This window comes from Mastacembelus armatus, chromosome 8 (assembly GCF_900324485.2).
Source record: "Mastacembelus armatus chromosome 8, fMasArm1.2, whole genome shotgun sequence".
NCBI lineage: Eukaryota > Metazoa > Chordata > Actinopteri > Synbranchiformes > Mastacembelidae > Mastacembelus > Mastacembelus armatus.
The window spans coordinates 18014104-18028069 of NC_046640.1; the positions used below are offsets into that span (position 1 = coordinate 18014104).

General features: G+C 38.7%; 1 protein-coding gene across 1 annotated transcript in view; it reads left to right on the top strand.

Moving 5' to 3' along the window:
* cacna1aa (calcium channel, voltage-dependent, P/Q type, alpha 1A subunit, a) overlaps positions 1–13966 on the top strand; it is a 68428-nt gene that overhangs the window by 15701 nt on the left and 38761 nt on the right. The window contains exons 5-19 of the mRNA XM_026324746.1: positions 4402–4493; positions 5306–5458; positions 5603–5790; positions 7974–8077; positions 8264–8379; positions 9433–9477; positions 9615–9698; positions 10217–10423; positions 10763–10875; positions 11182–11294; positions 11391–11522; positions 11813–11885; positions 12251–12368; positions 12651–12718; positions 12861–12967. Of these exons, the coding sequence (XP_026180531.1) occupies positions 4402–4493; positions 5306–5458; positions 5603–5790; positions 7974–8077; positions 8264–8379; positions 9433–9477; positions 9615–9698; positions 10217–10423; positions 10763–10875; positions 11182–11294; positions 11391–11522; positions 11813–11885; positions 12251–12368; positions 12651–12718; positions 12861–12967 (1713 nt within the window). The remainder of the gene's footprint in view (positions 1–4401; positions 4494–5305; positions 5459–5602; positions 5791–7973; positions 8078–8263; positions 8380–9432; positions 9478–9614; positions 9699–10216; positions 10424–10762; positions 10876–11181; positions 11295–11390; positions 11523–11812; positions 11886–12250; positions 12369–12650; positions 12719–12860; positions 12968–13966) is intronic.

The following is a 13966-nucleotide window of genomic DNA, read 5'->3' on the forward strand; positions in this document are numbered from 1 at the left end:
CATCCTTTACAGGACAGAGACCATGCACAGGTATGTACAACCAACAGTTAAAAAGGTGTGTAGGGGCGCCAACATTATATTTCATTTTATATTAAATGAGAAACTGAAGGTGAGGGCAAAGATAAGAAATGGGATGAAGCCTGAAGACTGAAACAGAAATAATGTCAACCAGAGTGAGTTAAGGCACATAAAAGGATTAACATAATACAGATACTGTCATTGATTAGATTATGGACTGTAGAAATAGACTGGAGTAACCAGATAATAGTTTGGATTAACAGGTATAAAGTGTAAGTTACTGCATCTAACAGCAGTAATGCCATTTCCCAGTGTTATTCACTGACTTGGCAAGCCATATAGTAAAACTATGTTACTACAGTGTACTGTATCCAATAAAATTTTGTGTGGGAGTCCTATGACAGTTTATTACATTGAGATAATATCATAATTGTGTATGCCATAATTTGAATCTTCAGGTTATACAAATCTTGCACATCTTTGCAGTCAAAGCAGCAGTGAAACAGGTAAATCAGGGTAAAAACTGCTCCATCAGTATTAAAATTATTCTCTTAAAATCTCTGTTGCTCCAGACACTCATGACAAATCACTGTAAATGACTCTATAAGAATCAAACTCAGCACGAGGAACTGTTTTGCAGTGCAAGTGATTGAAGTAGTCCTAAAAAAAGATCACAGAGGGTTGGACAGAACATATAGTGGAAGGTCCAGAGGAAGAACTAAGAAAGCTTTATGAGGTTAACATTCTCATGAAAGGAAAATAAAACTCTAGTTTAAACTTTTTTTCCAAGTGAATGTTATATTAATTTCACAGTGTAGCCACCTAAAACACACTCTGTTCTCTCTGTCAGCCTGCTGTGTCGTTGCCTTTTTGCAAGGAGGGTGGATGTCATGGCAAGACGCAACATATGCAGCTGCACTTCAGCACATATAATGTACATTCCACAATGTTAGTGAATTTTAGACTGTGACACACACCACACACATCTATTTTTTTTTTTTTTTTTTTTTTGTGCTTTCCATGAACAGCATTGGCGTTTTTAGCGATGCAGCTCTTTGAAGATGAAAGACTACTTGGCCTTTCTATCCAACTCTGGCCTGAACCTTTGATAATGCACTGACCAGTTCGTGCACACACATGAAATGGACACACACCCTCACATACATTTCCACTTCAAACATTCCTTTCTATTTCCTACGCACCCAAGTGCACTTGTAGGCGCTCTCTTTAACCATGTCCAATGACAAATACACAAACTGCACTTAACATGTCTGAATAGATTAGCTCTTCACTCTAAACCTTGTTGGATGTGAGTTGATTTGTGTGCACCTGTGTTTCAGTGCGCAAGTGAAGGGGTGTGTGTGTGTGTGTGTGTGTGTGTGTGTGTGTGTGTGTGTGTGTGTGTGTGTGTGTTGGCCTGTCAGTAGTAGTAATAAATTGCCTGAATGGTTTGGCACTGGGAATAAGCTAGATGTATTTTATGCCCAGTATTGATTGTTAGTCCAATTACCCTTAGTTTACAGCAATTCTTGTCTTGCATCTTCCTTGTGTTCCTTTTTCTTTTATCCTTCTTCTGTATAAATGTATTTATTTATTTATAAGACACAAGTGGATACAATAAAGTAAGATCTTTTCAGTGACCTTGAAATCAATAAAAACAATAATTAGGTTACTACAGTGAAAAAAATATAATGAGTGATCTTTACTTAAAAATGTGACAAGAGAGCAACCTAAAATTATATAGATACACTAAATATTAAATAGCTGAATCATTATAACAGGAAAGCAAGGAGACAAGGAAAGTTGAGAGATTGGAGAAAAGATGAAGCAGTTGGTCAATGATGTGGACCAAGATAATTAGCTACATTTAGTTGAAGTCAGCAGAAAAGCAGGTGGAGAGAATGGAAAAAAAATTATTTGTATAATTTTTAGGATTTCCATGAGAGTGAGGATTGTGTAGTAGCCTTATTGCTTAATGCAATTCTCCTTAATTGCATTCTCTGTGGAAAAAATAAAGGTTGTTGTCTGTTTATTTACCTGTGCTTATTTAAGGTGGATAATATGCTGTAGACCTGTCCGTGACAGGAAGAAATTGTTTTCCCTTGGCTATTTCAAATGACCTACTTTCCAGTGTTGTAAATGTGAATAAAGTCATTGTCAGTCGATCTCTAACCCACTGCCTATGTGCGCTGCAGATGTGCATGTCTCTGTATTTGGATTTTGTCTTCTATTTTTGTATGTGTGCTTGTAAATATATATATTTGTCTGTGTGAGTTATGATACATCTAATAGAGAAGATAGGTAAAAAAAAAAAACAAACAATTACTTGGGCTCCTCACTTGGCCCTGTTACCAAGGTGATACAGAGATTCTATCAATGAGCCAAGGTCCCTGTTACCATGGAAACACTTATGAATGAGAAAGGGCCCAGTAACCGTGGAGACAGTGTGAATGAGGAACTGCTTCATCAGCCTGACACTGTTTGTGATGGCGGATGATGTTTAGAAACTGAATTCTTTACCAGGTCGACATCATCAGTATTACCATCGTTATCGCTATTTTTAATACAGTCATAGCCACATCACGGAAATGGATCATCTAAAATAATGTGTGACTTCAGCCCTTCAAATAGGAAACTCTTCCCCACACATCCATTTGCACCCATACGCCTACCTGTATATTTATATCTAAATAGTATTCTTTAAACTTTTTATTGTGTACTCCCACATTGTTAATGTGAAAATCAGGAGGCTGGCTCACCATCGTTTATCACTCAGCCTGAATTTGACTCCTTGTTCATTATTTTGTCATTTAGTTTTCCTCTCTTTTTGCTCTGTCTATTCATTGTATTTCTTGGCCCTTGTGCAATACCTTCTGTGTTATGCATTTCTTTCGTACATCACATTCTTTTTTCTTTTTACTGGCATCGTCAGTTAAATAAATGTAAGCTAAGTCATTGATATATCACCCAAGATGATTTTTAGGCCTAGCTGAAATTAGACTAATTTTACTCCTAGTTATCCATCCATCCATTTATTATCTATACTGCTTATCCAGTGGAGGGTTGCAGTTTGGCTGGAGCTAATCCCAACCAAAACTGGGTGAGACAAGGGGTATACACTGGACAGATCACTGGTCTATCATAATGCTGACACATGGAGAGAGACAACCAGTCATACCTACAGGCAGCTTAGAGTCACCAGTTAACCCACCCTACATGGTTTGGACTGTGGGAGAAAGCCTGAGTACCCAAAGAGAACCCATGCAGGTATGGGGGAGGACATGCAGACTTGGTCAGCCCAGGTTCAAACTGAAAAGCTGTTTGCTGTGAGGCAACAATGCCAACCACTGCCAGCTATGCATCTGAATACTTTCTGTTCCTTTGCCAATGTTGAAATATTGTATCTGTTGAGTTGCTCAAGGGCACTTCTGCCATAATGTTTTAGCAAAACATGCAGCTGAAGTACAGTGAAGCCTCATGACTCAGCCAGAAATGTCTCCGTTACAAGTCAGACTCTCATGAGGCATTTGATATCGCACAATGTCATTACAAGGACCCTAGCCTACACTACTGATGGAGCACCTATCACTGGGGGGCTTTCTGGTAATGCAGTACAGCATTCAGTATACCTTCACCCATAGGTCTTGGGTCAGTGTTAGTTTTCCTTCCTAGCAAATTTCATAGGTTTCCCAGTCAAGCAGGCTGACTACAAACCTGTGATTAAGGCTCTGCTGTGTCACTGGGCCTCATAGTGGAGCAGGGCAAAGGAAATATGTCAGAAAGACAGAACAAAAGAGAGTGAGGCAAGAAAGAGAAGTGGGAAGGAGGATGATTCACAGTGTGCGTCAGACAAGGAGACCGACTGAAAGTCTCACAGCACAAGGGAGTATCTTAACCCTTTCAAGAAGACTGACACACACACTGTTTACAGCTTTTTATTACATTGCAGTATGACAACAGTTTGAACAGAAACATTTCATACATTCATTCATATATACATTATTTTTCTTTATGACTCTTAGTCTACCTTCTACCATCCCCCTTTGCCCTCCTGTCTTCTCACACCTTCCCATCAAACTATATTTCTTCTTCATTTTATATTTCATTTGTCATTGCAATTCAAAACACTCCCTTTACCCCATCCCAGACCTGTCCTGGTAATACTTATTTACTTCACTTGTCAGCTCTATTGATCAGTTCTTATAGGATTTACATACAGTATTCACACACTTGCTGGTAATGACCCTGCAAAGGGTTTGTGTTAAAGTGTGTGTGTGTGTGTGTGAAAGAGAAAAATGGAAAGAGGCTGACAGTGACAAGCTTGACTAACTTAAATATTGATTTCCTGTGCACACTTTTATGCATCTGTTTCTTTCCCTTTAGGATCCTGTCCACTGTGGGTTCAGATTTTGATTTGCGGACCCTCAGGGCTGTGCGAGTATTGAGGCCCCTCAAACTTGTGTCCGGTATTCCCAGTAAGTCAAATCTCTTAATTTCACTGATCACACTGAAAAGTTGACTTGTTTACTAGCTTACCTCCAGTGTCACAGACAGATTCTTTGTTATTAATTAGTTTTTGAGAAAAACACATTTATTTAAGTGCAGAATGCGCTACAGCTCAATACAGCATGGATAAAGAGTTTGTCGCTATGCAGTTTCTGTGTTTTTTTGCATAATGCAACCAGTTTTTCAATAAACTTTTCAACTTGTTTGTAGTAATGTTTTAGTACCACTGCAGTGTTATTAATAGCTTTCAGTTCCCTACAGTCAAACCAAGGCTTACTCATCATAAAAGTCACTAAGCTTCTTGTGGAAACAAAATTAGAGTTCAATCATAACATGTCACATACATTAGAAAACCAAACAATATTTAGCACAAAATTAAAACTCACTGTTTCCATTAAGTAGGTTTTGTGGGTTGGTTAGAAAGATTGTGTTGTGTGGTTTATTTTACCTCAAAGTGTGTACCATTTAGTGTCTTTACTGTGTGATCATAGGTTCAGTCGCTCCATTAGTGTAGAATAGTGTCTTGGATGTGACACAGTAACAAAACAGTTTAAACTGAAATCTGAGACTGCTGGTCCAAGTGTGTGATATGGTCACAAAGTAGTCTGAGACTTGCTCTGTCTGTGGTTTTTCATTTCAAATTTAAATCTCTTATTAGGACAATAATTACATTTTAACACATTTGATCCCTGTAACTAATTACACTGGCTGAAAATACAATAACCTAATGTATAATGACAATTACATTTTATTAAATATCTGTACACACTGTGTACTCTAGGCTTACAGGTGGTGCTCAAATCTATCATGAAGGCCATGATTCCTCTGCTGCAAATTGGCCTGCTGCTTTTCTTTGCCATCCTCATGTTTGCCATCATCGGCTTGGAGTTTTACATGGGCAAATTCCACACAACCTGCTTTGACAATCACACAGGTAAAGGAGTTGGTGAGATGAAGCCATGCCTGGTCTGGCTGATTTTGAATAATCACAGTGCTAAAGTTAGAAATGTAATTTCAATAGAGTAACATATGCATGCCTACTCATTGTAATCACCTCTCTGATTCCACCCATGTTCAGGTGAGATCCGAAAAGAGTTTCCATGTGGGACAGAGCCTCCATCGCGGCTGTGTCCAGAGGGCACCACTTGTAGACAGTACTGGCTGGGACCAAACTATGGCATCACCCAGTTTGACAACATCCTGTTTGCAATTCTCACCGTCTTCCAGTGTATCACCATGGAGGGTTGGACTGAACTGCTGTACTATGTATGAATTGCTAAACAATGTTTGGATCATGTTCACGCACACAGTGACTACCTGTCCATAGAAAACTGCATGAAGTAAAGCAGGAATGAAAGACATTGAAGGAAACAGTTACTGTCGTAGAAATGTTAAGAGGGGACTACATGGTGACAAGTCAGTCGCTAAGTTGCAGGTGTCTGTATGCAGCTGAGAATGAAAAGGTTCACCCAAGATGATATCGCAGAATATAAAACCCGTAGGTGCTATTCAGGGATGAGCTACACCAGCAGGAAAACACCTTATTTTTAAAGCATAAATATTGGCATAAATATTTAATTATTTGTCATATTTGGTGACCCTTTAGTGTGGATACGACTGCTACACAGTAACTGATAAAAATTTAAAAATTGTCTTAATTGAATGCAGCTAAACATAAAACTTGTGTTTGTCATGCAAATTTGCCAATAGTCACAATAAGATTTTCAATCTGAAGTCTTAAACTATTCAACTAAGCCATCCATCCATCCATTATCTATACCCGCTTATTCATATTTAGGGTCACAGGGATCTGCTGGAGCCTATCCCAGCTCTCTTTGGGTGAAATGCAGGGTTACACCCTGGACAGGTCACCAGTCCATCACAGGGCCACATAGAGACAAACAACCTCACACACTCACACTCACTCCTATGGGCAATTTAGAGTCACCAATCAATCTGACATACATGTTTTAGGACCATGGGAGGAATCCGGAGTACCTGGAGAAAACCCACACAAGCCCAGGGAGAACATGAAAACCTTCTTGTTGTGAGGCAACAGTACTAACCACCAAGCCACCATGGTGCCCATGCAACTAAAGCATTTAAAATATATTTACCTCTACAAAAGTACTAAAATTCAAGTGTTAAAACATCAGTGACTTTCACCTGTGCACACTGTGCATCTGTCCATAACATGGGTACCAGGTCTTAAATAGTGTCATCACTCATGCCCAAGACTGAATAGCTCTCTGCTGTCAGTAGCAACGGTTGCTATAGAGACCACAGGTAGATGAGGCTCTTTGAGTTTTGCTATAGTCATCTCTTTTCTCCTCTTCTCTCTCTCTCTCTCTCTGTTTTTCTCATTCTTCCTATTACTTATTTTATTTCATTATTCCTTCAATTTTTTTTTCCTGCCTCATTCGTCCCTTCCTTCCTCTCTCACTCTCGCTTGAGACTGTGTGTCTCCCTGTGTCCCTATGTCCCGCTGCTGCTCTATATTTAAAAAGGCCTGTTCAGCCCAAGTTATTCTTGCAGCTGCTGGGGAGGAGAGTGATAAAAGTTTAATGGTAGAAAAAAGGGTGTGCAGTACATTGGGTGCACAGTGGCAATACCAGCTTACATGTAGGAAAAAGCAGGAGAAAGGAGGGGACAGGGTGTGGATAGACAGGGAGTCTATGAGAAGAACAATGCAAAGTGGGGAAGAGAAGATGGGGTCGGAGGCAAGAAAGCATAAAATGAAGCAGTGTAGAGGCTGATCAGTGACAGTGAGGAGGAATTGAAAGAGGCGGTAGGGAAGGCAAGAAGGAAGAAATAATAAGCAAATGAAATTAAATTGTGCAGGAGGAAAAGGTCCTGAAGGAGAGAAAACAGTGAGAAGTGAATAAACAAAATGGAAGGAGAAACTCACCAGGAGGATGGTGGAGGCAGGGAGGAAGAGCGCAAAGCATTTGTTATACATTATTTACTCTGCACAGAACAGCTAAATAGAGTGGCACATATGCATTTACTTATTGAGATGACTTAAAGCAAACTCATGTCAGCCATACTCCTGTTTCTATTTCCAACAGCAGTGGACAACACAGTCGACAGGTGTCCATCTTTAAATGACTACATTGTCTGGACATTTAATGATGAGTTTAAGACAAACATGATGTTTACTCCAGATGATTTTAGTTATATGGACAGTGGTTAAAAGCCCACATGTGTGCATATAAATGCTTAACTTTACAAGCAGGCCCAAAAAATTGCAGTGGTCACATATACACCAATGGCTTTTTTTCACCAAATCTTTGGTAATTATGAGTTGAAGTGAATTTCCCAATCCTCACTTTAATAAACTGTTAACCAAGGGATGTTTCTATTGCCTTAGGTCCTATTATATCAGGTTCAGAGATGAGAGCAAAATATTGATTATTCTGTCTGATGTGTGTGTGTGTGTGTGTTTCCAGAGCAACGATGCCTCAGGGAGTGCATGGAACTGGATGTACTTCATCCCCCTCATCATCATCGGCTCTTTCTTCATGCTTAACCTGGTGCTGGGTGTGTTGTCAGGGTAAGTGTCTGTGTGTGTCTCCACGAAAAATTGACAAAGATAGTATAAAAGTTGTTTATTCATTATTTTTCATCCCATATGTACATTCAAAGATGTTAAAATTCATTTATAAATATTTGTATTTTAGTGTATGTATTTAAAATGGCTAACTACTGTTTTGTGTGGTATTTGATTGTGCTTCTGCAGTGAGTTTGCCAAAGAGAGAGAGCGTGTGGAAAACAGAAGTGAGTTCCTGAAGCTCAGAAGACAGCAGCAGATTGAAAGAGAACTCAATGGTTACCTGGAGTGGATCTGCAAAGCTGGTATGTATAATACACTGTATGTTCAAATCATATTTCATGCAGAAAGACATATACATACATCAAAGAATATTATGAACTAAAATTTGACTGATCAGCTCCTTTGAATGCAGATATGGTTTACAGATATTATTATGCCATATTGGTTTGAGATGTTATAAAAACAGGGGCATGTAATGTTAGGATGTTACAAACAACTTTTTTTTTTTTTTGCTGGGGATTCACAATAAGTTTATTAATGAAAATTTCATGGGATTTCTCGTGAAGCATCAGTAGGAAATAATGACCTATACTCAGTGGGGGAACTAGTTATATATTTAACTGACGGTGAAAGTTGTTTTAATCAAAAACGTTCATGTTTTTTCTGTCGCACAACATAAATGACCTATATGTTAAACTGCAAGAATAAATTTGACATTTGTATTGTAACTAAAGTAAACTGTAACTGTAAACTCCTTTTGATATACAATTGGACTAGGAAGCTTAAATTGTTAGATGGATACATTTCATAATATTTGTTGTATATAATACTCTAAAACTCTTGTTCTTGTTTCTGTCTTTATATTTGTGATGTCTTTCACATTATACATTTCAAGTATCTCGGTGAAATGTGTACTCAACTTCTCTAGAGAGGAACAGAACAGGCGTTATACATCCTCTACAAACAAATTTGTATCAGTAATTACTGCCTTATATGCACTTAGTTAAATATATATATGCAGCCTTGATAAACATCACTCAGACTGTGCCTGTAGTCCTCTTTCTCTCTTGTCTTTTCACTCTGACCCATCTATGGAGGGCAGGATGATGGGAGGATAAGAGGAATGGGATGTTGGATGTTGGAAGGAGCGGATAAATGGGCAGATAGAAAAGACAGACCTTTGATCTTCTTTAAAAGACAATCTGCATAAAAACAAGGAACCTAAAAAACAAAGGAAGTAGGGATGTGTAACAAGCCCAGCTGCAGGCCAAGGATATTGTGTAATTCATTAAATATGTTAAACAGAATTCATTATTTACTGTATTAACACTTTTATTTGTGTGTGTGTCTTGTAGAAGAGGTCATCTTGGCAGATGATGAAAATGAAAATGATTATGATGGTACGAATTTGCTGTTCTTGTTGTACATATATAAATGTGCGTTTTTTGTTTGTTTTAAATATTGCTAATAAATCTAGCACTTTCAAAGCCATCAGCATTGCTGTATGATTACAAATACTTGCTTTTTTTAATTACAGGCTCACGTAGGAGAGCCACAAAAAACCATAAAAGCAAAGCTGAGCTTTTAAACCCAGAGGAAGGGGAGGGAGATCTGGCAGTAGGTAAGATACACACACACTCACGTTCAAAAGAAAACCAAAAGAAGAGATATATGGACATAGAGATGCTATCTGATCTTGCATATCAGCATTCCCTGACCCTCTGTCCTGCACTTCTCTCCTCATGTTACATTTCTTTCCTGTCCTCAACCCCCTCATAATTCTGCCGTTCTTTTCTCAGTCCTGCTCCTGTTACCTCCTCTCTGTTTCTCTCCTGCAACCCCTCTTTCTTCAACAGCCCTGAAGGTTTTATTCTTCAGTGTGGTATTCTGGATCTCATGCTAAAATGATCACATGTTATATGCTGCTAAAAAGTGGAGTATACCTACAAACAATCTGGTTAGAGAATAATTCTGCAACAACAGACTATATGGGACGTCATACTTGGCTGCCCTTTTCATAAGCAGATTGAAAAAGTGAATTTTGATTGAGGTTTTGTTGTGTATGATCTTTTTACTTACTGCACCTCCTACTTCACCATTTAGCTAATAATAAATCATTTACTTTGGTGAAACTTTCAGGTTCACCATTTGCCCGTGCCAGCTTGAAGAGCTCCAAGCTTGAAGGATCAACTTTCAAGCGGCGGGAGCGACGGCTACGCTTCTTTATCCGACATGTTGTTAAGTCCCAGGCCTTCTACTGGACTGTGCTATGTTTGGTGGGCCTCAACACACTGTGTGTGGCTGTAGTGCACTATGACCAACCGGAACCACTTTCAGATTTTCTATGTGAGTGCAAGGGAGGAAGATAAATGCATACCTAATATATGCATGCACAGATTATCTTCTTGGATGCACAAATACTCACAGATTACTGGAAGGGAGTGGGTTGGTAAATTCTTAAGTTAAGGTGATTAAATCCATGAAAGAATTAACAGTTAATATAAGGGCATCCAAATACACAATGTCTTTGTCTCACACTGATTATCACTGAGAAACAAAATACACAAAGGCAAAGTAGATAATTTTTCAGATACCTGACATGTTGAAGGTTTCCAGGTTTGATGATCTTGTCTCACATTTGAACTTCTCCTCCTCCTCTCTGCTTGTTTTCTTCCTTCCATGCAGATTTTGCTGAATTCATCTTCCTGGGGATATTTTTGACTGAGATGTTTATAAAGATGTATGGCCTGGGCAGACAGGCCTATCTTAACTCTTCCTTCAACTGTTTTGACTGCATTGTGAGTTCCAGTGACCTGGGACACAGGCCCAAATAAAGAAACACATACACACACACACACACACACACACACACACACACACACACACACGCACGCAAACACATGCCTGCACCCAATCCCAAACTGAGAAGCAGGTGCAAATACTCACTTCAAACATAAACATGTGCAAATGTATAAAAACTGTTCATACTTATTTGAACATTACACACCGCACTGCACTGGAAGGATGGTTTTCTAATGCGTGTGCATAACCTTCTCACTGATGTAAAAACACTACATGTTTGCATATGCTTGTGTTTGTATTAGGTGATATGTGGTAGTATATTTGAAGTGTTGTGGTCCATCATCCAGCCGGGCACATCATTTGGCATAAGTGTGTTACGAGCTCTCAGGTTATTGAGGATCTTCAAAGTCACCAAGTGAGTCAATTATAGTCTAGTTTTATTATTTCTTAATGTTCATATAATATTACACTCGTATCAACCCCAACTAAACACTAACTTTCTGTTTGTCAGGTACTGGGCATCTTTACGTAACCTTGTCGTCTCTCTGCTCAACTCAATGAAGTCTATCATCAGCTTGCTCTTCCTGCTCTTCCTGTTCATAGTTGTGTTTGCCCTGCTGGGCATGCAGCTCTTTGGTGGACAGTCAGTGCTGGTTTTCTTTACCTTGGCTTCTACCTTTGTATCTCTCTTTCTCTCTTGTTTGTATTTAATAGTCTCCATTTCATTTTCCACTAAGAAATCAGTTTCTATTAAAAGGCAGTTTGCCTGTGTTTATTTATTTTTTTTTTTTTACTTTTTTGTAGTCTTTGAAACAAACATTAGTTGTGCTTGTGAGATGCTTTTAATTCTGATTTCTCTTTTCCGTTCTTTCTTTCATCTTGCTCTTTGTGTTTGTTGCTCCTTTTCATCTCTCTCTCTTTTTCCCCTTCTAGGTTTAATTTTGAAAATGGCACTCCTCCGACCAACTTTGATACCTTCCCCGCAGCAATAATGACAGTGTTCCAGGTGAGCAAGGAATGGCGTTCTCTAAAGGGCAGGGAGAGGAAGGAGTGAGGCAGAAAAGTAGGAAAAGACGAAGACTGGATTAGGACTAAACGATTAAAGGACTAAAGAGGATTTGCACATGAAGAAGTGATATAAAGTGTAGAATGCTACTTTTGAATTCTTAAAGGTCATTAGTCAAAACCATAATTTTGATAAAGCTTGTCTTCATGTTTAAGGTGTGTGTGTCTGAGAAAGGCTGAATCTGTGGCTTTTACATTTAATTGAAACTGTGTTGTGTGCTCTAATAATGCATCAATCAATCTTTAAGACACTGGATATATATAAAATGGGTATGTTACTATTGTATGTGTGTATGTGTTTGTCAGATCCTGACTGGCGAGGACTGGAACATGGTGATGTACGATGGCATCAAGTCTCAGGGCGGAGTCCACAAGGGCATGGCCTTCTCTGTCTTCTTTATTGTCTTGACCCTTTTTGGCAATTGTATTCTTTAATAGTGAAACTTCAGGCAGAATACACAAACATGCAGATGCATGTGTAGATATTGACATATTTAGTGATGTATCTTAATGCCTATTGATCTCATTCTGTGTAAAACATATGTTTTATGTTACTTATCTAAGTTCAAATGCCAGCTGGAAGCAAAGATGTTATTGTAAGAATTACAATATACCAGTTGTTTAAGTTATTTCTGTTATGTCCATGTTGTATATACATGTTCAGATGAATTCCCACCTGCTGGGTGTCCTTTAACTTTGTGTTCAGACACTCTGCTGAATGTGTTCTTGGCTATCGCTGTGGACAATTTGGCCAATGCACAGGAACTAACTAAGGTACAATACAGTCCAGGTTTACTTTTCATCTTAGTACAGTTTCTTTCCTAAAGACTAAAAACCAAAAGGTGTATTTGCTCTTTTAGTCAATCTGTTCTGTCTCATCTCATTCATCTTTTCTTCCTAATGTCTTGCTGTGCAGGATGAACAGGAGGAAGAGGAGGCTGCAAATCAGAAGATTGCCCTGCAGAAAGCCAAAGAGGTGGCTGAAGTTAGCCCACTGTCTGCTGCCAACCTCTCCATTGCAGCGTGAGTTTTTGGCTCTATTACTATTGCACTTTTGTTTTGCTTTCTATTGTTTTGTGTATATTTTAGAACCTTTTTGCCACACATTTTACCATAGAACTTCACAGTAAGCCTCACAGAACAGGAAGCACACTCCCTCATGGCCAAAGTGTTTTTTTTTTCTATTTTAGTTTCAAATGGAGCAGAGTCACACCAGACTAGGTGTGGGAAGCATACGAAAATTGCCTGTATGCAGAAATTCTGCCTGTAAAGTTTTTGTGTGTTTTCACACCATTCTGTCATCACACTGGTGTGTAACAGCTTTTACTCTGCAGTCTTTTATATGCACCGTCAGGAACTATTTATATTTAACAGAATAGCAGTTCCGTTTCTTTAAAATATGTCCTTGCATCATCCAATGTTTTTACATCCATAGGTAGCCATGCACAATTCAACCATTTTTTACTTAACACTAAATACATTCAATGATAAACTAAAACAACAATATTTTTTTCTCCTTCTCTTGGTCAGTTTCTCATTTCCCTCTTTCCTTCTTTAAATGTCTCTTAGTTAAACTCTCTTGTGCATATTAACACGCATACACACACACAAACTGGTGTTGGGTTGATCTGGGCCAGCCCTTTTCTGGTCAGCAGAGTCAGAGACTTTGATCTGGTTTCTCTGTATACACAGGGATCTTTCCTTTCTCTCCTAGTAAAGTTCACACACACACACACACACACACACACACACATAAGACACACACATGCCCCACACTGTAGTCTCTCCATAGAAAAGCACCACAGGGGAGCTGAAGTCAGACACACAGCACATACGCACAGTACTGACCTTTGCTGCTTTGATACATCAGCCTCTGTCCACTTTATATCACACACATATGATCACAGAAGACACACAAATGCAATGAACAAATATGCCCTAAAGTTCAGTTTTAACTTATCCATGTAGACACTTACATATTATCATGGCATCTTCATCATTTTTAAATCCCACTGTTTCTGT